The 27,424-nt window shown below is 51.8% G+C and overlaps 1 protein-coding gene across 3 annotated transcripts; it reads right to left on the minus strand.

Annotated features, from left to right (window-relative positions):
• Positions 1-552: 552 nt before the first annotated feature.
• On the minus strand, positions 553-26,855 carry LOC122379270 (probable sodium/potassium/calcium exchanger CG1090). 3 transcript variants are annotated; one of them, XM_043361311.1, is made up of 11 exons: positions 25,813-26,855; positions 16,112-16,236; positions 10,453-10,667; positions 8,253-8,366; positions 7,443-7,630; positions 5,848-6,020; positions 4,955-5,054; positions 3,625-3,788; positions 2,311-2,412; positions 1,843-1,974; positions 553-1,379 (listed from the first exon to the last, which is right to left on the minus strand). In XM_043361311.1, the coding sequence occupies exons 2-11, from the start codon at positions 16,224-16,226 to the stop codon at positions 1,180-1,182; spliced, it is 1,503 nt and encodes a 500-aa protein (XP_043217246.1). In that variant the 5' UTR covers positions 16,227-16,236; positions 25,813-26,855; the 3' UTR covers positions 553-1,179. The 3 variants fall into 3 exon arrangements, with proteins under 3 accessions (XP_043217246.1, XP_043217245.1, XP_043217244.1); XM_043361310.1 differs by lacking the exon at positions 25,813-26,855 and adding an exon at positions 16,355-16,445; XM_043361309.1 differs by lacking the exon at positions 25,813-26,855 and having other exon boundaries at positions 16,112-16,409.
• Between the last annotated feature and the right edge of the window lie 569 nt (positions 26,856-27,424).

Consider the following 27,424-nt stretch of genomic DNA (forward strand, 5'->3'; position numbering starts at 1 on the left):
ATATGTGCGGACTGCGCGCTCCATGCACTTCGTGTCCGTGGAGCGCGGGTAAGGGCGTGTCGTGGGAACCGTCCGTGACACGGTGTCAGCGCCCACGGCGGCGGTGTCAGTCGCCGTCATCAGATAGCCCCCGGGAGCGCCGGCGGTGCCGGGCTCCCGCCCCCACCCTCGCCCACGCCATGGCGCGCCACAGAGCCACCAGGATGTGCTGGGTGGAGTCCCTGGAGCCTTTTTGTGCCGGTACTGCATCATATCTTGACCTCAATGACGATGGTTGAAAGGTTTACCGGTTAGTCGCGATTTTATTTTGACGGTGACTTCACCTACGCGCAAGAGCGCTGCTAACCATCGAACTCCTACGGCTTATCACCTTAAATTTGGGGCTCTTTTCAACTGTCGTCCACCCCGATGATGCACCGAAATTAAGGTACATTTGCAATTGCAATATACATTTTGTTCGTGACTCGTCAAAGGTTGAAAACATAATGAAGCTTTTGCGCAAATTGATAGCAATTTTGAGTTCTCATTGGCAATAGCAGCAAGAGAGCTTCATCCACACAGGTATATGGTATTGAAACAATGCATTACGTAGTGAACACTGGTACAACATTCGAAAGGCAGCATAAAGTGAGCTCGAAACCTTCCACACCGTTTGAAATACACGTGAGATATGGCATAGGACACGGAATAGTACACCACCCCCCGATAGTAAAATAGACCGATGACCTCAGACCTGCCCTCCCTGTCGTATCCGAACAGCACCGATCCACCATGTCACACAAGTCCAGACGCCATCTAACAGCAATAGTTCCGTCACGAATGCGCGTAGCATGCGCCATTGACACGACAGACCCCACCGAGTCTGCTTTGAGGATGGCACTGTCCTACCGTTCAGCAAACACGCTGCGGTCATACATAGGACTCAGTTGGAATGTAATATCTGACGCCTGATAACGTCAATAAGAATTAGTTCAACATGAGATTCGAATAGGTTTCATCGCTTTTTGCCGATACCTATATCGGCCGAGTCGAGAGATATTCGCTAACAACGTTTAAACCTCGCTTCTTCTTCGAGACCATGTGATTGAGGTCGTAGCTAGTCGACTTCAAAGCGAGGGAGCTGGTCCACAGTCCTCGGACTACCTATGTTTGCAGCACGCTGGTAGCACCGGCCACCGTTCAGGCTAGGCTGGAACACATGGGCAGGGTCATCTGACCGAAGAAGTTCATCTCGTACAGACAGGCCACCGAGAGGAACAGGGCGTACCACACCAGCAGGCTGATGCCGTACGGCTTGGAGAGCGTCCACCGACTCAGGTACGTGGCCACCAGCAGAAAGATCACCGTCGAAAACAGAAACACGGTCGAGTACAGCATCCCTGCGGCGTGGCACAAGGTTCGTCACTCGTCAGTTTGCACCACAGAGGTTACCCGGGAGCGAGGCCTGTACGCAGCGCCTCTCTCGAGTGAGGTAGTAACGAGTGGTTTGTACTCCCGCCACCAGGTGGCGGCAGAGACTGAAAGCTATGGGTGTTTCGACTTCGATGCGTCGTCACCTCTGCTCCAAAAAGTCAAGTTCCAACTGCTGTGGCTCGAATCGTCCACGAATTGCTAGAGTTACACTGATTGCGACACGAACTTTCCAAAATACCTTTCACACCTTTATTCTGTCTAACTAAGAAACTCTGTTCCGCCTTGTTCCCCCCCTAATGTAGTGTTACCCGGACCCATGGCGCCTACGAAAACGTTAGGCGCCCCGAAAACGTAGAAAACACTTCCATTCCACTGCCTATGCAGTAGGCATAGCAGCGAATCGTATAATATCGAGCTTGCAGATCTCACCTCCACTGTCGACTTTGACGTACGATCCCGGGTAGACGAGCAGCGTCGAGATCAGCCACGGCACGCCCATGCAGAAGAGGATGTCGAACACGTTGCTGCCGAGGGCGTTACTGACCGCCATGTCACCGTACCCTGCGGCACGCCGGACGGGCACGGTCAGACGGGTGGCGGCGGCGGCTGAGGGCGGGGCTGGGCGACCGCACAGCGCCCTTGGACCGTGCACAGCTGGGCTGTGCACGGTGTGCTGTCATCGACCGAGCGGTGGATGCTCCCCCTTCTGTGGCCCGCCGATCACCTCGTTTGTGGCCCCAGCACCGAGACCGGACTACGATCAAACCTGGGTTCCGCGAGCTGACCTAAATCTAATCCACTAACCCCTCTGAGACCTGTCCCACCCCTGCTCTCCGTGACCTAACCCCGTGACCTGACCCGGTGACATTACCCTGTGACTTGACCCCACGACCTTACCGTCCCTGGCGACTGCCACACTGGCCAACACGTCTGGGATGGAGACGCCGATGGCGACGAATGATAGACCCATGATTGTGTCGGGGATGTTCATCGTGAAACCTGCGGGAACACCGAGGGCCGCAGGTCAGCACAGATCGGGCTTTGCCGGACTCAGTCAACTGTCAAGACCCAATCATTTGTGATACTTTCCGACCCACGGGATTGTTGCGACCCCTCCTGCCCTCCCCTGTCTGAGCTGTGCAGGGCCTCGCGGAAATGCCATTAGCCGTTTTCACGACGACCATCTGGTACGCATCTGGTGCACATTAGGTGTAGATTAGGTGCAGATTTGGTTAAATCAGGCTCAGTGTGTCTCTTACTAGCTATCAGCTAGGGTTGCACTAATTGCTTATATGCCTGCTTTGTCATTTATCAGAGATCATCGATGAAAACACTGAAATAAATTCATAAAATACAGATATTTGCTGTAAAAGAGATTAGGCGCAGATTTGGTCAAATTAGGTGCACTCGCCGGATAGCCCGTCGTGAAAACGGCCACTATGTGGCTGCTAGCAGACGCCAGCCGCCGTCTGACAGCATCAATGAATCCATACTGGAAAGACGTGAGTCAGCCGCACTGACCTCTGAGGAGGTAGGCATGCCGAGAGGTTTCCATCAGCTATTTTTGGACAGTTAAACCCTGATAATTTTCGTAATTAACTGCTTTTCGTCCGCTTCATTGTCTTGGGCAGCCCGAAATGAAATGATATGCCTCGGAAAGATAAATATTAAACAATAAGAAATCGTCCAAAGCGCGGTGGTTTTCACGTTTCTAATATCTCTCGGTCGCAGAGGAAAAACCAGTGGCAGATGCCTGGCGTTCCCAAGGTACCCGCCCGGGCAGCGTCGGGGTGACCCTGCTCGGGCGGTCGTGCTCGTGTTTATCCGCGCCCGCTTATTAGAGGGGAGGGGACGAGTGGGGTATAGTTAGTTACTGACTGGACGACCTCCGAACGTAACAACGTGTGATGTATCTTCATTGAGAGACTGAGGAAGGGTCATTTGCATTTCACGACCTTCTACCATGCTAACGCTCAAGATCCCCCACAATCCACTGTCACGGTCACAAAAGGAATCCCGTCACTTGTCTCCCCAAAATGAACACTCAGTTGATTGCTCTTTTTCAGTTGTATGGCAAGTTTTTATACATTTATGGATCGATTTACGATTATATGCTAGTCTCAAATCATTTAGTTTATATCTATCCACCAATAAATTCGGCCCAGTGCAGCGTACGGTGCATGAGTTGCAGCTGGCGCCCTCTCGACTCACCAATGACGGTGATCATCCAGACCATCAGGTAGGAGAAGAGCGCTATCCACAGGGTGGCCACCACAAACGTCACCGGGTACCAGGGCCGCCAGCGCCGCTTCCCCACGTCCGGCATGGTGAGGTAGCACCCGACCACAATCGGCAGCGAGATCACGTGCAGCACCCTGACCGGCCGGGGGTCACACGATCAGTGACTGAGGTCAGCGAGGAGGGGATAGGGTGCGACGTGTTTACCCAGTCGTCCCCAACAATCGCTATTGGAATAGTTAGTTTACGAAATGAGAGCGTGACTGATTCCAAGTTATCCATGATCATTTATTGACCATTTACGTCATGTGCCTTTATCCTCTCGTCTGCATCCAAGGTTTAAACACGTGTCCTTTAACAGACCAAACATCGTGACTTCCCCGGTGACATTTGCACAAGTGTGAACGAAGGATATACGATGTGCATTTAGCGGGGACGAACCCGATCGGGTGCCCGTGCACGGCGAGCGCGTGACAAATGTATCGCATCCTTGGGCTCACTGTATGACATAACTCCTTGGCTTGTTCCGTATACAGGAAATTTTTACCCATACTGTCTGGCGTCTGCCCACCCAGCATCTACCAAACAATTTGGATGACTGGATATTTACTGTTAGAATGAAATAAGATGCCAATGATCTTTGATAAGTTATTATAGCTTATCGTCCATTATATCGCTTCTAGTTTTGGCATTTTATCCTACAGCTATCCTATCTCTAAAAGTCGTCTCAGGTTATCATAGTGCTCCTCTTTTCTCCGGGAGCTCGGCAGCCTTGGGCTGCCGAGCTAGACCACAGAAATAAGCTAGACCACAGAAATAGTCGACGTCCGATCTAGACCTCGCTCCCAATCATTCAGCCGACTCCTAAGGACAGGCTCTCATGGCTCGAGGCCGTATCTGAGGCAGAGAGGATGAAAACATCGCCAACAACCAACCAAAGAAATGACAGCCGGGGCTGAAGGACGCAGGTATTGTGCAGCATGGTAACCAAAACAGCCAAGAAATCGGGCGTTGTTTCCCGACCCTATTGTTGACAGCCCTCGTTGACCGTTTTCATCGTCATAAACCGGTTTGTCAATACAAATGCCAAAATACTCCTAGCACTGTCACTGATTGCCAAAATATAATGAATAGTGAGACAGAAAGGTCAAATGGTGTGCCTATCGGAACTGAGAATTTGGCTGCACAGGCACACCATTCACTAAGCTTAATGAGGATGAGTGGTTCATAGTCATGGAGTGACGGATGCCACGTTTGGCCGGTTGTGTTTGATTGAATAAAGCAAAATAAATCTGAAGCTCACCGACTGAAAGTGCCGTCCGGCCAGCGGAAGGTGTCGTTGTCGTCATACGGCACCTCGTGCACATTGGCAGTCATCTCCTGCTCTATCGCCTCCGACGCGTCTGCAGTAAGATGCGCACGGGTCAACTGCTGTTCAATGACCGCTGAGGTGTTTGGGAACAAACCGACGTCATCTACTGGTTTGTGATCCCTGTCTTGACGTGTCGCCTAAAACATTGATAAGCCGGTCATTTTTCTCTATCCCATTTGCTCTATAGAGAGGTGAGGGGGAGATGTTGCCCTTTCGATGCGGGTCGATGAGACGAAGGCAAAGAAGGAATCGAAAAAGGAATAAGAAATGCAGATACAGTACAGCTTGTACTAGGAGCAATTCTTCCTTTAGGTATATTATTTCGGTTATTGAAAACTGACCTAAGCGACGCAATCTTGTCACTCACCTTCCTCGTCTTCCTCAGTTTGAGCTGCATCGGGGACAATAAAACCGATAATTTCATAAAAAACTAACATTGAACATGATTCTGGGCCAAGCCGTTCGGGTTCAGCTCCCGGGGAAGGTAGGTATAGGCCCTATCGCTCCCCGCCAGTTTGGACAGGATTAGTGCTCTGAAGCACTTGGTCCACAAAAAATATATAAGGTTCTGAAACCACAAGCAGTCCCGCTTGCCTAATGCCGTCATATTCATGTAAATGAATAATCATCCTAATTGCTTCCAGTTTTTATTTTATTTCACTTTCACCCTTTCCCTTTGTATACCTATACCTACAACATTTAAACATCAACTCGTCGGCATGTCTGATGAAACTGGACACGTCTGTTTCAGTACCTACCTCTTGCAAGCCTCGACTTTCTCTGAAATTCCACCTCCTGGCCCTGTCCGCGCGCGCCCTTCTCACCCTCCTCGGAGTCTCCGGCGGCGGCCGGCTGGTGGTCGCGCGTCATCAGTGACCGCTTCTCGGCGCTGGGCGCGCTCAGATAGCGGGACAGGATCCAGCGCTCGATGGCGCGGTTCTTCCACATCACCAGGCAGTAGAGAACGTACATGGAGACCAGCGCCAGCGCCTCGTACCTGGCGGTCAACCGCGGCGCCACGTCACACTCACAGCCGCTGTCAGTAGGGTAAGGGCGGGTAAGAGTACGCGGGCGATAAGAGTACGCATCAGCTGTTTCGGTTGCTTAGCAACGCGGGTTTGTCGAGTTCATGAAGTGACATGAAGCCGCCAGTGCGTGCATGTCACCAACGGAACGTGGGCGTTGAGCGGCGACGCTGTTGAGTTTAAGGCGATGAATATTATTTTCGAGCGTTATGATATTATTATGATATGGTACAATAATTTTGATACTTTGCAGTTGCGATAAGGAACATTTCCGTGATTATTGTGGGAAACTTGTGAGGTTATCTGGGGAAACACTGTACAGTGCAATATTCTGTTTGCGAAGTTTTGCACAACGTTTCGGGGTTGTTTTGTGCGCGAATTGCATGTACGGTAAGAGGACGCACTGTTCAGGAGGGTAAGAGTACGCAGAATTATACATTAAATCGAATATACAGAAATATAGAATTATTAATCTATCGCTCAATGACGATTGTTTTGTAGGTACATCATCAATGGAGCACTGTGATGCAGATGCGTACCCAAAATTCTTCCAAATACGAGTTATTCTCCTTTTTGATTGTGCATTTTTTTAAGAAACACACGACATGATTATTTCCTGATTTATAGACTTGAAAGATTTATTTTATGTTTTTCTTTTTGGATACTAGAATTAACTTAAATGCCTTCTCAGTTTGAAGTTAAGCATTTGGACAGTGCAAGCTGCATAGGTGTGAGTTCATATGCTTGCGTACTCCACCCGCCTGGCGTGCGTACTCTTACACACCCCATATGGTAAGAGTACGCAAGTGCAACGGTTCAGAAAATGTCAGTTTTAGACCACTTCCATTTACGCTGAGGGATCGTTGCCCCATGGGTTGATGGCTAATTCAATGAACTTTAATATTCCCTATTTGCGATTTCTTTCCTTCAAATATTAAACAAATGAGAGCAAGAAATCCACTAAGTGCGTACTCTTATACGACTTCACCCTACAGGACAACTATGGAAACTCGGATATATTGAAATCACTCAGAGAATGGAAACTCAGCAGAACTATCACTGCCATAGGATATAAAAACAAACCTCGAGGAAAGGGTCAACAATGTGTGAATAATAAGCCAAAGTCTTCTGCTTTACCCGACCCGGTAGAGGTCTATGAATGAGTATTTGCTCAAGCGCTTCAAAGAAACCCACCCTAAGCTGCTCTGAGACAAAACACCGTAACCACGACAATTAGCGATAGAATGTTTGCAATTTCAAAATTTGATTTATGATGGAATGACAACTTGTCTGACCATGTCTCGTACTCAAACGGGCTTGGGTTGGATACCAGCCAAAGCCTGGCTTGGCCTATACATTTCCCCGTCTGGCCAGCCCGTGTGCCATCATCTCACCACGCGATGAAGTTGTCGTAGATGACGGCGAGGAGGGCAGCGATAGAGATCAGGTAGCAGAGGATGTCCCTGAGCATGGGGTAGCACTTGATGCGGATCTTGTCATCGACCAGCAGGGAGACCAGCGAAATGACCAGCATGGCGTTGAACACGGCGGAGCCGATGACGCCGCTGATACCGATGTCGTCCTATTGGGACGAGAGAGAGAGAGCGAGAGAGCGAGAGAGCGAGAGAGCGAGAGAGCGAGAGAGCGAGAGAGCGAGAGAGCGAGAGCGAGAGCGAGAGAGAGAGAGAGAGAGAGAGAGAGAGAGAGAGAGAGAGAGAGAGAGAGAGAGAGAGAGAGAGAGAGAGAGAGAGAGAGAGAGAGAGAGAGAGAGAGAGAGAGAGAGAGAGAGAGAGAGAGAGAGAGAGAGAGAGAGAGAGAGAGAGAGAGAAGAGGTCGCGCATGATGAATTGATGCACCGAAACGAGTGAATAGAAAAAGGACGACCGGAACGTAAAAAGAAACGCATGATGCTACCTAGTTATCACACTCAACAAGAAACGACCGGAGGAGCAGTGCACAAAGGCTATGTAAATGAGTTGATCCTGCTGTGCCGTCATCCAGGTTCTGCTATTTTTATAGTTGCACACTTGACATCAATATTTCTCTCATGAATTTCCCTTCACCACGATAGTTCCGGGTCATTTCAGGACTAGCGAGGATCTTTAGGTATGCACATGCGACGAGCATACCCTTACATATCAAATAGGTATATCAAGCATTTTATAAATAACATACAGGTAGGTTCTGATGGTGAGTGTTCTCACCTTTGTGACGAACACGCCGAGGGTGGTGGTGGCCAGCTCGGGGGCCGAGCTGCCGGCCGCCAGCAGAGTGGCACCGGCCACGTCCTCACTCAGACCCAGCGAGTTGGCCGTCACCTGTGGAACAGGACGAGGCACGACAGGTCAGTCCACTGGCCACGTCCTCACTCAGACCCAGCGAGTGGGCCGTCACCTGCAGACGGGGCACGGTATATACCTAAGTCAGTCCACTCGGACCCAGCGAGTGGGCCGTCACCTGCGGACGGGGTACGACACGTCAGACCGCTCAGTGGTCACCCACGATCATCTCACCCAGGATCATCTCATCTCACGATCATCTTATTCGTCTTACGCCCATGTGTGCGCCGTTAATCAACCTCTCATCAGACAGCAGTCATCCAAGTTCCGCATATCTCGCAATCTATTTCACTCATTCAGAGGTGTCTCATCTCCTCTCTCCCTTCCTCAGTCCCTCTCTATCGCTCCCTCTCGTCTCGTCTCGTCTCGTCTCGTCTCGTCTCGTCTCGTCTCGTCTCGTCTCGTCTCGTCTCGTCTCGTCTCGTCTCGTCTCGTCTCGTCTCGTCTCGTCTCGTCTCGTCTCGTCTCGTCTCGTCTCGTCTCGTCTCGTCTCGTCTCGTCTCGTCTCGTCTCGTCTCGTCTCGTCTCGTCTCGTCTCGTCTCGTCTCGTCTCGTCTCGTCTCGTCTCGTCTCGTCTCGTCTCGTCTCGTCTCGTCTCGTCTCGTCTCGTCTCGTCTCGTCTCGTCTCGTCTCGTCTCGTCTCGTCTCGTCTCGTCTCGTCTCGTCTCGTCTCGTCTCGTCTCGTCTCGTCTCGTCTCGTCTCGTCTCGTCTCGTCTCGTCTCGTCTCGTCTCGTCTCGTCTCGTCTCGTCTCGTCTCGTCTCGTCTCGTCTCGTCTCGTCTCGTCTCGTCTCGTCTCGTCTCGTCTCGTCTCGTCTCGTCTCGTCTCGTCTCGTCTCGTCTCGTCTCGTCTCGTCTCGTCTCGTCTCGTCTCGTCTCGTCTCGTCTCGTCTCGTCTCGTCTCGTCTCGTCTCGTCTCGTCTCGTCTCGTCTCGTCTCGTCTCGTCTCGTCTCGTCTCGTCTCGTCTCGTCTCGTCTCGTCTCGTCTCGTCTCGTCTCGTCTCGTCTCGTCTCGTCTCGTCTCGTCTCGTCTCGTCTCGTCTCGTCTCGTCTCGTCTCGTCTCGTCTCGTCTCGTCTCGTCTCGTCTCGTCTCGTCTCGTCTCGTCTCGTCTCGTCTCGTCTCGTCTCGTCTCGTCTCGTCTCGTCTCGTCTCGTCTCGTCTCGTCTCGTCTCGTCTCGTCTCGTCTCGTCTCGTCTCGTCTCGTCTCGTCTCGTCTCGTCTCGTCTCGTCTCGTCTCGTCTCGTCTCGTCTCGTCTCGTCTCGTCTCGTCTCGTCTCGTCTCGTCTCCTCTCGTTCGTCTCCTCTCGTTCGTCTCCTCTCGTTCGTCTCCTCTCGTTCGTCTCCTCTCGTTCGTCTCCTCTCGTTCGTCTCGTCTCGTCTCGTCTCGTCTCGTCTCGTCTCGTCTCGTCTCGTCTCGTCTCGTCTCGTCTCGTCTCGTCTCGTCTCGTCTCGTCTCGTCTCGTCTCGTCTCGTCTCGTCTCGTCTCGTCTCGTCTCGTCTCGTCTCGTCTCGTCTCGTCTCGTCTCGTCTCGTCTCGTCTCGTCTCGTCTCGTCTCGTCTCGTCTCGTCTCGTCTCGTCTCGTCTCGTCTCGTCTCGTCTCGTCTCGTCTCGTCTCGTCTCGTCTCGTCTCGTCTCGTCTCGTCTCGTCTCGTCTCGTCTCGTCTCGTCTCGTCTCGTCTCGTCTCGTCTCGTCTCGTCTCGTCTCGTCTCGTCTCGTCTCGTCTCGTCTCGTCTCGTCTCGTCTCGTCTCGTCTCGTCTCGTCTCGTCTCGTCTCGTCTCGTCTCGTCTCGTCTCGTCTCGTCTCGTCTCGTCTCGTCTCGTCTCGTCTCGTCTCGTCTCGTCTCGTCTCGTCTCGTCTCGTCTCGTCTCGTCTCGTCTCGTCTCGTCTCGTCTCGTCTCCCCTCCCCTCCCCTCCCCTCCCCTCCCCTCCCCTCCCCTCCCCTCCCCTCCCCTCCCCTCCCCTCCCCTCCCCTCCCCTCCCCTCCCCTCCTCTTCTCTCCTCTCCTCTCCTCTCCTCTCCTCTCCTCTCCTCTCCATCCCTTCCTCCCTCCCCACCTCTCACCTCCAGCGCCGGCACGAAGTAGTCGTCGCAGACGATGGCCAGTCCGAGGAAGCAGTAGAGCGCGGCGGCGATGTAGAGCACCACGCCTCCATGTCGGCGCTGGTCCTGGGTCAGCCCGCTCGACGGAAACCGCTCGATGGCCGGCCGACTGCAGTTGAGCTGCGCTGGCGGCGACGGCTCCGAGAGGGCCACCGTCTGCAGCAGCCGGCGGCCTCCTGGCGGGTCAAAAGGTTGAGGTCACCGGTCAGGTCGGATAGGGTCTATGGTCAGTCAGACCAGGGTCACTAGTCACCGGTCAGGTCGGATAGGGTCTGGTCTGGTCGGACCCTGGTCAGTCAGACCAGGGTCACTAGTCATTGATCAGGTCGGATAGGGTCTGGTCGGACCCTGGTCAGTCAGACCAGGGTCAATAGTCACTGGTCAGGTCGGACACAGGCTAGCGGTCAGGTCAGTCCCGGTCTAACGACAGGCCAGACAAGGGTCACCGTCCACCGTTCAGGTCTGTAGTGTCGTATGAACTGACGCTGGGCCGGCGCGGCCGGCAGGGGAAGGCCGGCGGCCGACCTGCCCCGCGGCGGTCACGTGGGCAAGGTGAAGCCGGCTGGCCGTGGCCCGGCCGGGGGAGAGCTGGACGAGCGCCGGTCAACGACGGACGCTCTCGCGTGCAGGTCGAAATGTGCAACTGCATTATCATTAGTTAAGTCTTTATCCTGTGTTTATGTGAACAATACATAGCAAGGTCATACACGGATCACTGATCAGGGTCAGATAAGGATCACTGGTCAGGTCAGACACAGGTCATGTCAGACACGGGTCATTGGTCAGGTCAGACACAGGTCATCGGTCAGGTCAGACCCGCGGTTCACTGCTCAGGTCAACACGGGTCACTGGTCGGGTCACCCTCGTGTCATTGGCAGGTCACACAGCTGGACACTAGGGTGTGTCACTAGAAACAGATCAAGCGCTTCCGCTGATTTTCCTTGTCCCTGTGTCTATGGAAACCCATTGGTGCAGTTCTTTTTCCCGTGCATCGAAAATTCGGTCGGCGCCGGCTGAAAGAAGTTCGGGATTTATCGTGGCGCCCGGCGTTGCAGTCTCCATGTTTGGCGTAATGCGTTTGATGACACTAACACCAGCCGTGCGCGTCTTCGCCTGTTAGCGTCGACAGACGCTGTCAATACGGATGTAAGCAATGCAAACGAGGCAGTATCCTCTATTTAGACAACGGTTACACAGAAAAGATGCATCTTTGCCATTCAATAGCAAACTGAATTCAACTCAATTAGCATTTGCATACCTTGCATGGTTCAGGGGACCGATTTTCTTGCAGGCCTCCTTTGCAGAGATGTTGCCCGTCCGCACGGCTCTGGTGAGCTGATACAGCAGGAGCTTGTCGCTGCTGAGGTCGGCGATGATGTTGTCCGGCAGATCCAGCTCTGGGCCGCTCACCGGTCGGAACTTCACGGGAGAAAGACGGTGCACGGAGCCGTCGGCTGCCTTGCCCAACGGCCCCGTGAATGATCCGGGTCCACTGGTTTTGCCGTCCAAGTTCTGGAACACTTCCCTGAGTACAAGCTCATTCGAGTGCAGCTGGCAAACAAACCAATGGACCGTATGCCTTGAGCTCAGCGTCGCTGTGTTGTTGGTCCCGCGCGGCCACGGTACTTTGTCTCATCCGGCATCTTTCTCTCCATACTTTTTCGGGTCGATCAGCAATTCTGTTTTGCCGCTCGCTACGCGACCGACATCCATCTGAAAACCATTGATGACGGCCGCTACAGCACGGTTGGATAAAGCATACCTGTCAGTCAGCTGCCAGTGCAGTGTTTGTCATATCATCATCGTTTGAGTCTTTGATGCATTTCTTCATCTCAAATTCACTTGTGACGTCTTCATTACTGTCGTTGGTGTCGGTCGTTGCCGACGAGTCTTTCCCATACCTGCTACATTGCATGATTAAATCGAGACATCCAGGCATTTTAATGACACGTGCACTGTACCACACTTTTCAAAGTTTAATGCAGTGCTTTAATATTGCCAGCCGTGTGGTTCAAGGGGTGTGGTTACTGGTTAAACGCGTTGAACCACACGGCTGCTGACGTCACTATCAATTATAGTTGTGAGCTTTTTGGCAGGTATGGGAAACACCTTCCAGCCCTAAGGCCGGGAATTCAATAAATGTCACCTCGCTTTTCTAGCGAAAAGCACCTCGGGCCTAACGGCCCTCGGAGTTTTCGCTAAAAAACCTCGGTGACATTTATTGAATCATCCCGGCCCCGGGCAGGAATATATTACCTGGCCTGTCTCGTCGATATTGACGCCGTTGGAATAGGTACGGAGGTGGGAAGGACGAGCTTGACCCACGTCGCCCCTCCCCTCGTTCCGCTCCCGTCTCATTCTAAGGCTCGCAGTCTTACGTCGTTTCCTCGTAGTCCACACCACCCAGTCGCATCTTCCAAACTCCTCTCTGGTCTCGAAGGAATGCTATTTCCGCTGACGGTACCCGGTTTGAAAGTGGACAGGTACAGCTTCGCCGATCTTTACAGCGGCAGCGGGCGATGTCAAAAAGCTTACGAAACAGACTCGCTTCAGAAACACTTTGTTTCGTTTGTCCCTCCCAGTTCCCACATTCTTTCGGACACCTTGTTCGATTGGCGAAATCTTTCGTAGACTTGCTTTACCTTCCGAGCCACATTGTGCATTTGTATCGTTGGTATGCCCTCACTCGACCACATTGCAGCCACCGCTTCCGCTGCTTCACGTAAACATGCAGTGACTGTCCGCTCACTTTTTCTATCCTCTGCCAAGAGTCTCACATAGTTCACTACAAGTACATCTCTGTTGGTAGGCAGCTGATTTACCCGCAGCACACTGGGAGACCCGATAACAAAATGTTTCGCCTTGCTTCACCACGGCATCACCGCGGCACGTATAGTCCGATTCGATTGCACCACACGCACTTCTGCTCACGCCGCAGCTGAAACCAGACTTACTCACGTTCTTTGCAAGCTCGTGTGTCTCGGGGAGACAGCACATGACTCGAAAGCCGACACATTGTGTTGCCGACGGAGGGGTGATACCCGAGACCCCGCTCACGTTGCCCTCTGTCCATCCGTGCTCTCAATCTCCCTGCCCCACTCGTGATAGTCTTGCCAAGGCTGCAACGTGATCCTTTTACGTACAGTAGCGGCGGAACACCTTCAATTAAGGGGGGGGGGGCACTGCCGACTTTTGGTCCCATTCTTTCCATGCAACGCCCATAGGGCTAATGTTAAAATACCAAAATCAGAGGGGGCACGGTGCCCCAGTGCCCTCCCCGTTCCGCCGCCTATGTCCTATTATATTGATCATCTGTGGGTCCTGAATGGCCTCAACACATTAAGATAACAGTATGTTTCGTCCGACGTCCATTTAAACAAGAAATAGCAATCGAATTTTAACCGTCAAACGGTGTTGGCCGCTACAGGCCGACGGCGAGTCATATGGCTGGTGTTAGCGCTACGGTACGCATTGTGTTCAGTATGGAGACTTCAACGCCGGGCGCCACGGGAAATGTCGAAATTGAATGGGCTCGCGCCGCCTGAATTTTCGGTGCAGCGAAAAAAGAACAGTGCCAATGGGCTTCAATGAACCCAGGGACAAGGAATATCCGCGGAAGCGCTTGATCTGAGACAAAAATATTTGATATGACACACCCTACTGGACACAGTAGGGGTGGCTCGCTGCTGACGGCACCGTCTTCGATAGGGACTGCGCACCGCGGCACGTGTCCGGGACTGTCTGACTGCAGTGGCGGATCCAAAGGGGGGGGGGTGTCACATGGGTCATGCTCCCCCCTTGGGGCCCGGGGGCACCACAGGCCTGTCGGGGGCACCACCGGCCTAGCAGGGGCACCAACGGTTTCGCATGAGCACCATGGTGCACACTGGCCAAAATAAAAGATATAAAACAGAAAAAAACTGAAAATAGGACACCACCAAATTTAACCCTCGCCGGCCGAGGGGGGGGGGGCGGGTGCCGCCCCCCCCCCCATAGGGTTTTTTCGCGATAGCTCCGAACACGCTGGCGATAGAGAGCTGAAACTTGGCATACCTGACCTTTGATCCAAGCCGGATCTTTTGACACCAACCGCATTTTTGGGTCAGGTCAGGTCACTGACCTATGACGTCACAAGTGAACCTCTGCACGGTCTTCAGATGTCGCAACTTCGCAACGCCCTCACTGCCAGAGGAGATGTCACAGGGAAATGAAACTTGCAGGATCTAGTATCCATTATGAGTCCCACAACTTGTATATCTCGGATTTTTCCTAAAGGTCATATGAGGTCAGGTCATTTTCGTGACCTCACCATTATAAGTCAATGGGGAAAAATGAAAACTGCTATTCTGGCGCCGGGAACGATCTCCAACTATCTCAAGCACACAGAATCGTGATTTGATGCACTCCTTGCAAGGTGAGATGCGTCAGTTTTGCAATGTTGACCTTTCGTGACGTCATTTATGACGTCATCAAGGTCATATTAGTTTTTCGTCAATAACTCTTGCTCAAATTGAGCTAGCGAGTCGGGAAAACCACCAATGGACTCAGGAAGGCCTGCCGAATCGAATGATATGCGACACGACCTCTTTGGACCAACTTCGTGACCTGGGGGTGCTGACCTGACCTTGACCTGAGGTTAACACCCCAAGTTGACCTGACCCGGACAAAAAGTATATCATTCGACGCGCCTGAGCGAGGCGAACACGATGCTGCCAAAATCGGCGCTCTGCGGCCGTTTTTTTGCGAAGTTATTCACCAAAAACTGAACCGTACCTTGGGGCACTTGACCTGACCTCAGAGGTCACCGGTTGACCTAGGACCTTAAAATCGGGTACCAATCTCTGCGTCTCGTAACGGCGCACACGCTCGTTTTTTCCGCGACGCGCTAGCTCCACCAGGGGCGAAACGGCGAGTGGGGGTCGTACCCGCCCCCCCCCCCCCTCGGCCGGCGCGTATGTAGAAAACCAATAGGTCCGGCGAGGGTTAAGTAGTCGAAATCCGTTGAGTTTTTGATTTAAGCTTAAGGTAGGGGTACCACTTCGATCCATGACCCTCCCCTCGGAGTTTTCCTGGACCCGCCCCTGTCTGACTGACTGGTCTGACGCGTAGGTGCGTGACAGCGCTACGCCGAAATGGAGTCCTAACTATATTGTGAAATGACGTCACTACCCACACAATGACCAAAAATTGTCAGCATGGATTCTGATCCACCTAATTAGCAAACAAAGCACATTTTTATAAATTTTAGCCGCAATGCATGGGTTTTTCCCTACATTCTGACGACCGCCTGTCAAACCGAGTAGCGTTCCAGTCGAGGGCATTCTTGCCCAGATATGATAGCCCCGACGTACCGCAGCTGCCATGATTACCATATAGATTTATTGCATCGTCAAGTTCCTGCAGAGTCTCAGCGCAGTAAAACGCGAGACGGATATCAAATCGTAACCTATTCAACATGCCGTCATCGCGCCGTAACAGTCAACGCAGCACCGAGCCGCACCTTTTCAAAAGTTCGTTTTTAGTCGGACCAATCCAATCGTAAATCGATCAGATGGTTCGGAAATGTGACAGTCGTGTTCTGTACCTATGTATGCGGTGTTGATTGATGTTCAAAGCTCACCTGGATGGGTTTCTGACGGAGGGCCGGCCGAGTAACGCGCTGCCAGCTGTGATACCGCCACGTAGACTAGGAACAGGCCGCATGAAGCCAGCAGTCGCTGCCTTCGACGGAACATCAGCCGTTGCCTGCCCATGGAGAGAGTCAACACTTAGTTTGAGCACCATCAGCGCAGGCCGACGCAACGAACGGCCGTATTCTGATAGTTATGTCATGCGAGTTTTCTTTAACCACTGGATCACTGACCTTGGTTTTTAAAATGCGACAGCTCCGACGCATTGTGCGCGATATTCCATGTTGTAGCTTGGCTTGGCTTGGCTGTAGCATTTAATCGGGGCTCCCATGAAATGATGGGTAAAATGGAAAAGCGTGTCAAGTATTGTAGATACCTCTTTTACGAGGATTGATACATCATCATCGTGTTATGGCAAACATCGGACAACCTAAATGCTTTTTTTCAACATTGCTGATAAAATAAAAACGTTTCCAGTGAAAACTATTGCAAACACATACTTGTAAATCTTTACTTCTGTATTGGCCTTTTTACAGCGGCCATGCCTGTAGCGAAATGATCGTTTGGACCCCTTTAGCTGTTTAGCCCCTGATTGGGCTGGAGCATAAACCTCTGCTATGTAGAGCTACGCAGAAAAAACGAGCGTGTTTCCTGTGACGATACGAAGCCGGTGGTGTCCAATTTTAAGTGCCTAGGTCATTAGCGGACCTTTCAGATAAGGTCAATTACCCGAATTTCCAGAAAACGAGGACCTCTAGACTCCCTAAAAGTGAGATTATTCTAGGCCATTTTAGGGTTCTGATGTACGTGGATCTAGTAAGGATCTCCAGACGTAACTAGATGGCGTTGAGCCTCAGTTGAGTCCATGTGATATTCAAGGTGAGGTCACTACCGGGCTGGGCCCGATGGGGAGGTGGGTGGGGGGGGGGGGGGGGGTGGCGAGGTCACAGTGCGGGTGACCTGTCAAACATCCCCGGCGCGGTGGGGCACTGCCGCAGGCAAATGGCGCACTCCAGCGTTGTTCCATATCGCGGTGGTGGGCCGGGCGGCCGGTTAGCTTGGCTGCTTGGAAGGAGAGGATAATGGGGCATGGGTTTGCTGTGGCCGGTTCATCTACTGTGAACTATGATGAACCCAAAGTAATGCAAATGTGCTGTTGGTAATGCAGCTGGCAATGGAAAGCTAGCGAATGCTCCGAGCGCCCAGTAGCTATAAGGATTAAGATTATCTCTGAAATTTTCATTGAATATAATTCAAGCACTAGAAAGATCGTATCGTTCGCCAGTTTTTTTAACCGGCTGGCGTTTCTTGCGTGGAGCGCCCCTGGGCAAATAATTATCACGCAGGTGATTTTTCTGCTGGTAAGATGGGCCTATAAGGTCAAATCTAGTCGCTAAGAGAAGATGAGGAAAAGTGGACGAATGCCACATTTTTGTGCATGAAGTCTCGAGTTAAAAAAGCTAAAATTTATTATACGTGTAAGCTAAAAAACAATAATATCAATTAACAAAAATAATTGACCCGATATTAGCCTCTGTTTTGTCTGACCATGATTGGTGTAACGGTCCAACCGGGTTCAACCCGGCCCGACTTGGTTCGGCTCCCCCTTTTTTATATAAATTTCAAGCTTTTGAATGAAAGGAATCACAAGGACAGAGTCCCCGCTAAACTGAGCTTGTTGCGTTGACCCTGCCCTTACCCTCCGAGCAAGCAATTCCTGGTCTATGGCAGAATTTAGCGTCTAAATTTTAACATGCGCACATAGCCGCGCACGGCCGGTCCCCTCATGACTTCGCTTGGCAGCGGCCTGCCACCAACCACAACCACACCCGTCAGGAGGCTCAAAAACGTCAAGCACACGTCGCGTTTCGAACCCGGACTTTTGCAACCGGGACGTGCGCTCTCACCACACGGAATCCAACGCTCTACCGACCGAGCTATCGGGACGGACATTGACATTGGGGTTTCGCCTCGTGACATTGACAGAAGTCAGACAGTTTGGCCGAACTTTAGCCGAAACACTGAGCAAGCTGCGAGGGCGATAGGTGCTCGTGGCGTTGAGGTTGGGTAACCTGTGAGCTGAATGCGATGTCGTGAGTTCGAGCCCCATTCCTGGGTCTGGTTTTATCAAGTTTTATCTAGACACGAACCAAAGCATTTCCTTCTACTGCAAGACAGACAAGCACGATGACATCTTTCCCCAATATCTTTCCCCCAATATCCTCTCATAAAAGTGGAAATTATCGCTTATGAATGTTTGGCTAAGTTTCATTTTTTAAGAAAATATTTTTTGGTCATGTTTCTGGAGCCATTTCAGCTCTAGTTTCTTTTCTGATTCTTTTCGACCCGATAAAACCCACCAAAACTGAACATGCCAAATGAAAAAATATCCAACCCAAATAACAGTTTAGAAAAGCCTATGACATCATGCAACTATCGACTGAATAGTTGCATGCTATGAATACGTCCTAGATTTCAATTATCATTGTTCAACATTTTGGCTGGAACTGGCGCTGCCTCTCGCTTGCCCGTTTGTTTGAGATAATGATTCCCTTCAGTCGCATTCTTGCTGGTTCCACATGAACAGGATGTCACCATACCGGAGTGAACGCACCCGCAACCATCATCCCCTCCCCTCAGCCTCGGCGCAGTGGCGGGCGGCCCACTCCCGGCGCTACGCACGCCCCATGCGCCGTGATACCGCGTCACTCCCCCTCCCTCCTTCCCCCACAATGACCGGTGACCTCACTTCCCTCGGGATTTGGACTCGCCCTAACCCGACCGTAGCGCCACGTGGTGGCTCTGGAGATCTTAAATAGACCCACTGTACAAGTTTCTATTGTTTTGATCAAACGTGATGTTTTTCAGCATTTGTGGTAGGGCAGCTTAGATGGTTAGGCTAACCATTACACGTCTTTCCGTTCGTCTTCGAAGTAAATCGCTGCCATCGATGGCGAATGAGCTTGGTCAAAACTTCCCATGACTCAATCATTTGCCCGCGCCCTGCTGGGGTGCGGGGCGTTTTAACGCCCCTCAGGTTATTCGCAAATATTTGAAAAACGGCGGCGCGCACCGCCACCGTTTCTGGCACACCTTATCACACCCCTCTCTGCACATGTTCTAAAAATTTCAGACCCGGGTCTTTCAAGGTCAGGTAACAGATCACATCAAGTGACCTTACCTCAGAATACGTTTCAGCGTTGGTACACCGACTAGACAATCACTTTGAAGCTTTCAGCGATTGATAAGAGTAACAACAGCCGTTTTCACGATAGCCATTTGGTACACATTTGGTGCAGATTGGGTGCAGATTTGGTCAAATTAGGTTCATTGTTTTCTTAAAAGTTGTCATTTTGGGTTGCAAAGATGCTTTCAGGCCAGAAGGCCTGTCGTGAAAACGGATATAATGTATAAAATATATATCACCAAGTTTTGATATTTCTGACCTAAGATCAGGCCAATTTTGCGACCACTACATTATAAGTCAATGGGATAAAACTGAAATGCGCCTCTTTTGGACGGAAGTCAAACTAAACACTCGCAAACATCGGATAACAAGTAAACATTGCACACTGAACCGGAAAATTGCCACCTATGACTCCTCTATATGCCCCTGAGGTCATCTCAGGCCATGACAGGTTTCCAGCAGTTTTTTTTTACAATAACTTTTGATAGAAACACGCTAGTGCAATCAAAAGGCCTGAGGTGAGCTCAACTCGACTATGCGGATCGACTGATACGCAGCCTGACCTTTTCCGACCAGGACCTTGGCAGGTCAAAAAAATGGCAATGGCCTTTTGAAGGTCAAGTTAAAGTTCATTCAACGTGTTTTGGCGGGAGGAACACGATGCTGGTAAAATAAATGTCGTGCCTTTGTTGAGTCAATAGTTGTTACGGAAAAATATTGCTCGTAAAAACGGTTATTTTTTCGAGCTTTTGCCCTCTGCAGCTGCTGAACCGTTGGTCCGTGGTTGGCGCTGAGCACATTCCCGGCGCGGGTTAACGCAAGCTTGGTGTAAGAAGTTATTGCAGCAAAAACGTTTTCACCAAAAACATAAAATTTTAGGAGGTTTTGCCCTTCGGAGGCTTGGTCTATAGATAAAATCTGAGAGGGCTGTTCAGAAAAAGCTATTCGAAAGAACTATCGAGAGCGCTTTTCCACGGCGTTGTAGCTCTATCCGTTCCTGAGTTATGCGCTGATTTGTGTGCAAAATTGTCAAAACCGGAAAAAAATCGTTATATTACTTTTGGTGACCTCCAGTGAACTCAGCGATGACCTTATAATTCTGGAAAAATGGCCTTATTCTGAAAGATATCTTATAGTGAGCTAGGTATTGTTTTTGTGCATCTTTCTACCTTTAAGTTTCGGACATAAACGGGTGTGGCCAAATGCGTCTCCCTCCACACCCTCAGCCCCCACCATGGCAAAGTTGGCTGCAACCTGCCCCCCCCCCCCCTACCAGGGCGAGAGTTCAGGTCTAAATGGAGATGATTATCGCACAGCATGCTTCAACTTAAGTGTCTTTGATATTTCCTGACGCCATACAAGACAAGACTTCTCTATACCAAACTCACCCTATCAAGCCAAGATATAAACGGACCCTGTGACCAACGATGAATGAGCACCTGGGATCTCGGCCTGCCTCTGTGTGGGACGGGCGGTCAGCGGGGGCGGGGGCGGGGGGGGGGGAGGTAGGGGGCAGCGGTCAGCCGGTCGGTCGGTCGGTCGGTGTGGCCGCCGCAGTCGATACGACCTTCCAGTAGCGTGTTGTCGCTGTCACCATGACGGGGGCGGCGCCGCTTTGAATGGTTTAGCCACATAGCCCTACGCGGCCAGTGATGAGTCTTTGAAAAATATTTACCCACAGTTGGTTATCATATCGATGCAAAACTAATTTCGATAGCGGAAAACGATTGACAATAGAGCAGCGAATATGTGGGACATGACACAGGCCGCATATAACAGCTGTTGGCGGGAGCTGGGCTGCTCAGACAATACCATGATGCGTTCCTAAACACCTGAATCGTCGTATTCGAAACTTCGGAACTTCGCAGCTGTCCTCCCTCCTCCCTGCCCCCCCCCCCCCCGGACCACATTTAACAGTTGTTGGCAGGGGCTGGACTGCTCAATGACATCAAGGTGTCCCTAAACACCTGAACGGAGGACCAGCTGGGCGAAACTTCCGAGTAGTCCTTCCTCCCCTCCCCTTCCCCGACAGACCGCCTTGGTGAGGGCCCTCCCTCCCCTCCGGACCAACTGGGCCGTGCAGCTTCTACCCATACCTACGCAAATGTCCCCTAGAGAGGTAGCTGCAGTTGGGATTTTCAATAGAAAATCACAAATCTAAAGAATAGTGATTTGGCTAATTGAAAAGTCCCAACCTTCGGATACCCATACACTTCATAACGATACAACTGGACCCTGGCTTCTACCAATACGCAAATGTCTCCCTAGAGAGATAGCTCAGGTGGCTTCTACCCATACCCATATTATCTCATACTAGAGATGTCAATCGGATACCAATTTTTTGGTATACCGATACCAAACCGATACCAACTCGGTATTTGGTATTTCAAGCCTGATGTGTTTGGTATTTTGTTGGTATCATGAACCCTCGCTAATGTTTAAGAGGCTAAGAAATCGGTAAAAGTTGGTATTTTCCTCATGTTCCCAAGTTGGTTTGGTTTCGGTATTTCTCCACGGTTTTGGTTGGTATTTGGTTTGGTATTGGTATTCCGATTTTCCGTAATTGACATCACTATCTCATACCGATACCGGTATACCCAGATATATGTCCTACCCATCCCTTTCCATGCGCCACCCTCGAGAATGCCGATCGGCGCGGCCGAGGCCCATGCTTGAAGCCATCGCCTAGCAAACTGATCTCGAAGATCACCCGGACTTCAACTCGCATATTCAACGCAGGGTCAACAATGCGACTATTCGATCCTCTTTGATAGGCGGGTGATTGATATGAAAAGGGATAGACAGGACATAACCTGCACCATTTAAATAGCAAGGTTACGTTAGTGATACATTTTTGCTTAGCATATCGCAAAGTGCCATCACCAACTTCATACTCGCAGTATCTGTTTGGACGGTTGTTCAAAAACATTGGGGAGGCCACGCGCACACTTGGATACACCGTAGCCGGCCTAAACAAAATATCGATAAGGTATGCCGCAATAGCCGAGCTGCGTTACACACACACGACAACCATGATCTTGGAATTTTTGAACAGCGTCACTCGTCATTTCTAGGCAATATAGATGATATGCTCAGCTGTGAACAGGGCTGATGATAAAATTGGTCCCCGTGCGGTTTTCAATCAACGACTGGCACCAATGTGGCACGGCTGAGAGTAGCCGGTCACCACTTGAACCGCTAGCAGTGCATACCGCTAGTAGTTCTCCTCTCGTTGTGAGAGGGAGTGTAAGGATTGTCAAGACAGAGACTACCATCCGCCACCGTCGGCACCACACAACTCCAAGGGAGGAGGAGACTCCCGATGTGGGCCCGTGTCGGTAGCTCTGAGCTTGACTAGGATGAAACGAGTAACCGATCGTGGATCGTAGAGTCGTGATTTGTACCGTGTGACCCGCATGACGCGTGACCTTGAATGTGACCCGTGTGACACGTATGTACCATATAACCGTGATTGTGACAGTGGATATGACGCACGGTTGTCGTGTGACCGTGACACGTGTGACGTCACTCAGGTGTTTGTGTGACGTGTGACGATGAGGCGTGGGACGGTGAGGCACGAGCAGCTGTGGCCCCGCCCGTACGAAGACTGACGGCTGATGGGACCGGCACAGTTGGTCGTTGTATGAAAATGGCAGCGGAAACGGCCCACCGTCCGGCGGGGGAGCGCTGTGGCGCCGGCGAGATGGTGTGTTCAGAGCGAGAGGCGGCACTGGACGCCGATGACACCGGAAACACCGCGACACGTCATTGGACCGGAATGCCATTCTAGGAAGACCCAGGGCAGTCATTTTTTTTTAGATAATAAAAGAAAAGTCAGCTAATTACTGCGAATGCATGCTAATCAAGACGTTATCCTTGACTTTGATCAATGAGGATATTTATCGGTTTTGCTGGTCACAAAAGATGGTAAAAAGACAGGTAGCATGTTGTGATGCAATCATAGAGGGTGGCTGCGATCCAGGGACTTGTTTGCCTCTGCTGCAAGACCCGTTTTGGGGAGAATAATGCCATTACGACCGATGCCCGTTTCTACCCCAGCTCATTGCTCGGATATTGCAGACAGACGCCAGCCGGGCTGCCAGGCAGATGACCTCTAGGTAATCCATCCCGGTCAGACGGCCCCGGTCACTGGGCAGACTCATTAGCTACTGCTGATTCCCGGGGCTGTCCCCACTATTCCGCGACACAATGACCTGTCAGTGTTCGTATTTGCCGGCCGGTAACTCAACGATGATCGATCTCATCGTTCACCACTCGACACATCCAGCACCCTGTCCTTTCCGCCCCCTCCCCTTCGTGTCCCCTCGCCCCACCTGGAGGCCTGGGCAGGGACAGTGGACACGTCTGGTGAGTATGTGAGCCCCTCCCTCACACACGTGGTGTGCTGGCCACCCTCTCAGACAGTACAGGCGACAGGATGGGACAGCAAGCGTGTGCTGTACCACGTGATCATCTGCACCAGGACGGCCGCGTGGACACTGGACAGACGGGCGGACGGACAGACGGAAAGACGAAAGGGGCAGACGGGCGGACCGCCCGGACGGCAGGCGGGCGGACGAACAGACGAACGGAGTGAAAAGGAAAGACGGACAGATGGACATACGGACGGACTGAATGGGCAAACGGGCAGATGAGCAGATGGACAGCAGGAAGGGGAGAGACGGGCGTAACTGTCGCGACTGAACGACAGGCATATAGACCGACACACAGACAGACAGACAGACAGACAGACAGACAGACAGACAGACAGGCAGACAGATAAATGACAAACCGTGGATGCAGACAGCTTAGGCCTATTCAGGTACGGGAGCGGACAGAAAGACATAGGTATCGGATGAACCGGACGGCTTGGCACTGGCACTGTACAGTTAGTATTGCAGACAAGCTCAGTAATTGTCGCCACTCGCCCGTCGTTAAACGTTTGTCTATCTAGTTTTTTAGTTTTAATTTCAAAGTCAATTTCTTAACGTCGTGTATGTGTAACCTATGTAGGTACAATGAACATTGTATAGTCGACTACAGAATTATGCTCCACTTTTCACAGGCGATTATTTGCCTGGAGTGGTAGGCTGTGCCGCATCACACGGGCTGAGTTCACAAATTAAAGCTTTGTCCCAATGCTCACAATCGACACGCTGAATTGCGTGATAAACGGCACAACTTAGCGCTCCGGTGAACTGATAGCTTCTAAGGAGTGAACCATCATTCTGTAGTCGACTATACATATAGGGAAAATAATTGAATTTTCCAAACAATGTTAAGATAGCTTACCGCAACAGTGTGACGAGAAAAGCCTTTAATCGGCTTACCAGCAGACTTTTGCGACAAACTTTCCATAAAAAATTAAATGCATAGTTGGTTAGGTAGAAGTGCCGGCTTCCCACAGTGGCGGATCCAGGGGGGGGGGGGGGCAAAATGGGCATTTGCCCCCCCCCCCAAACGGCATGATTTTAACATTACGCCTATGGACGATGCATGGAAAGAATCGATAAATTTCTATGGTTTGCCCCCCCCCCCAAAAAAAAACTCTGAGCTGGATCCGCCTCTGGCTTCCCATGGATATTTGCCAAAGAGACATGCCATGGAGACATGCTTAGGCGTCCCGTCCCGCAGTGCAAATAATCCATAAAGAGCGGATAATACTCATTGGCGGGTCCAGGGGGGGGGGGGCATTTGGGGCAAATGCCCCAATTTGGAGAAAATGCCCCTCCCCGCAGCGCCCGAAATCGACGATAATTTGCGGTTTTTCGAGAATAAAGCAAAAACTACACAACTTGTAAGTGAAAATTTGTTTCAAACGATACAGCAGCGCGTAAGGAATGCAAATCTGATGAATTCTTGTTTTAATTTGAAGAAGCTTTTTGGGGGGTATACTGCTCCCCGCAGCGTGTAAGACCGCCTTTCTGGATCCGGCAGTGAGGATACTTGCCACATTAAGGAAACTTTCGACGACAGGACGTCCAGCACGTCTCCATGGGAAGTGGGCATCCTTTTAGTGGCCACAAGATACCTACTTGCATGTCTGCAGGACATCCTGTGTGTGACCACACAGTAATGTACCGAGAGCTACTGGTGCTGCATTGTGCACGCTGCACGCTGCACACTGCACAGTGCACACTGCACAGTTGTAGTGGTGCCATTGGTAATGCAAATTTCGGGTACCCTGCGATTTCAGCAAAATAATCAATAAGAAAGTGAAATATGCTACTGTTTATGCATGTTCATCACTAGTTATTTACATTTTTTTACGAACACCGTGGGCTTTACTTAACCTGCATCCCATTATTTCAGGGTTTTTAGCAGCTCAGTGCTTGAAGTTATCAACGACAGCGCTACCGCCTACCGGCGCCGACGGCCGCGTGTGTCCCCACCTGCACCGGTAGGCGCCCTGCCATCGATCAGTACCGGTCAGCCCGGTCACGGAGGCGGAGGGTGGGGGTGGGGGGGGGGGGGGCAATGCACCCTACCGGCACGGCTCCTCACCTGAGTGGCTGCTCCGAGCAGTGTCAGCGTGTCCGCTCCGCGCCGGTCCTGTCTCGCTCAGCGCAGGCCTCCGCTCGTCACCCCTGCTCGGCGCCACACTGTCCTCGTGCCCGTCCGCCGCGGTACTGTGCGCCGCCACGGCACACCTATCCGGCCCGGCCGGCCACCAGCCGACGAACCGCCCCAGCCCGAGCCGTAACACGAGCCCGAGCTGAAGCCGCAGCGGCACCCGGCGGTGTCGCATGTCACAGACAGCACGGGGACGGGGCAGAGGGTGACGGGGACTCATCCATGGGTCGTGACAGTCCGTGATGTCCGTGACGACCCTGTGACAGTCTCGTGACAGTCTCGTGACGTTCCCGTGAAAGTCTGTAATTGTCTGTGACGGTCAATGCCGGCGCCTGTCGCCCCCCTCGGCCTGTCGCGGCACGGCGTGGTGTCTAACAGAGTAAACAGCGCCGCTCGTGGCCATTGGGTCAGCTGACCTCTGTTTATGGATTATGAGCGGACCGGCGCGCGGTCGGGCACCGATAGGCCGACACCGGGGCTCACATGATGCCTGGTTCTGTCACCGGAAGGAGTGGCACGCGTCACCGGAAGGAGTGAGGCACCTCTTCGGAAGGAGTGGGATGCGCCACCGGAAGCAGACTGTCATTGGCCTACTAGTGGCCTGTACCATCGAAACCGAGTGACCTGTCACGGGAGTCGGGACCCCAAGCGACCATTGTCTATGATTCCCGTTCCAAGCCATGACTGAAAAAGCAGGGTTACACTGCACGGCACTCCTCCACCTTCAGCACTGCCACGGGAAAGCGAGGGACCTGTCATCGGTCCTCTATAAGCCTGTCATCAAACCGAACGATCCATAACCTTTCAGGAAAAAGGATTCATCGCAGGATTACGAGCAAGCCTTCACTGGACCAAAGACCTCCCATCACCCGATCAAGAGGAACCACCCGACACCGGATCAGAGCGATGTGACACTGCTGGACCACGACAGCCCCGACACGGGACCACGACTGCCCTGACACGGGACCAAGACTGACGTGACACGGAACCACGACTGACTTCCCTGACCCCACTAGAGCGGCGGGAGGGGGAGGGGGAGGGGGGGGGGGGGTATGCAGCATGCACCAGTGCGGTGTTTGACTATATCTTAGATCCGATGTCTCTCCCCCCTTTCCTCTCATCTCACTGCCCGATATTGGCCGATCGTTCGCAGCTCAAGACTGTTGCTGGGCCACGAAAAAAAAAATGCGGCCTTAACCCCTCATTAGGATGGATGTTATACAGCTCCAGGTCCACGGGTCTATTCAGGCGCGATTGGCGGTATCCCCGCCCTCGGCGTAACTCCTATTTTTAGAGCCGCCCGAGGGCTATTAACGGATACTGGATAATGGCGCTGATGCCAAGGACGATAATGTCTGATGGTCGATGGATATAGTAGGATTGTGTAATTTTCAAAGCCGCAAGGGAGTCAAGACTCGCAGCGAATCAAGGCGAAAGCCGTTCACGCAGCGAGGCAGTCGGGTAAACGAGTGAATACCTTATCGGTTGCGCCGTCATTGTCACATACTTTTCCCTTTAACAGAAAAATCTAATCACTTATCCT

The sequence above is a fragment of the Amphibalanus amphitrite genome, unplaced genomic scaffold (genome assembly GCF_019059575.1).
Source record: "Amphibalanus amphitrite isolate SeventyFive unplaced genomic scaffold, NRLGWU_Aamphi_draft 000074F_arrow, whole genome shotgun sequence".
Taxonomy (NCBI): domain Eukaryota; kingdom Metazoa; phylum Arthropoda; class Thecostraca; order Balanomorpha; family Balanidae; genus Amphibalanus; species Amphibalanus amphitrite.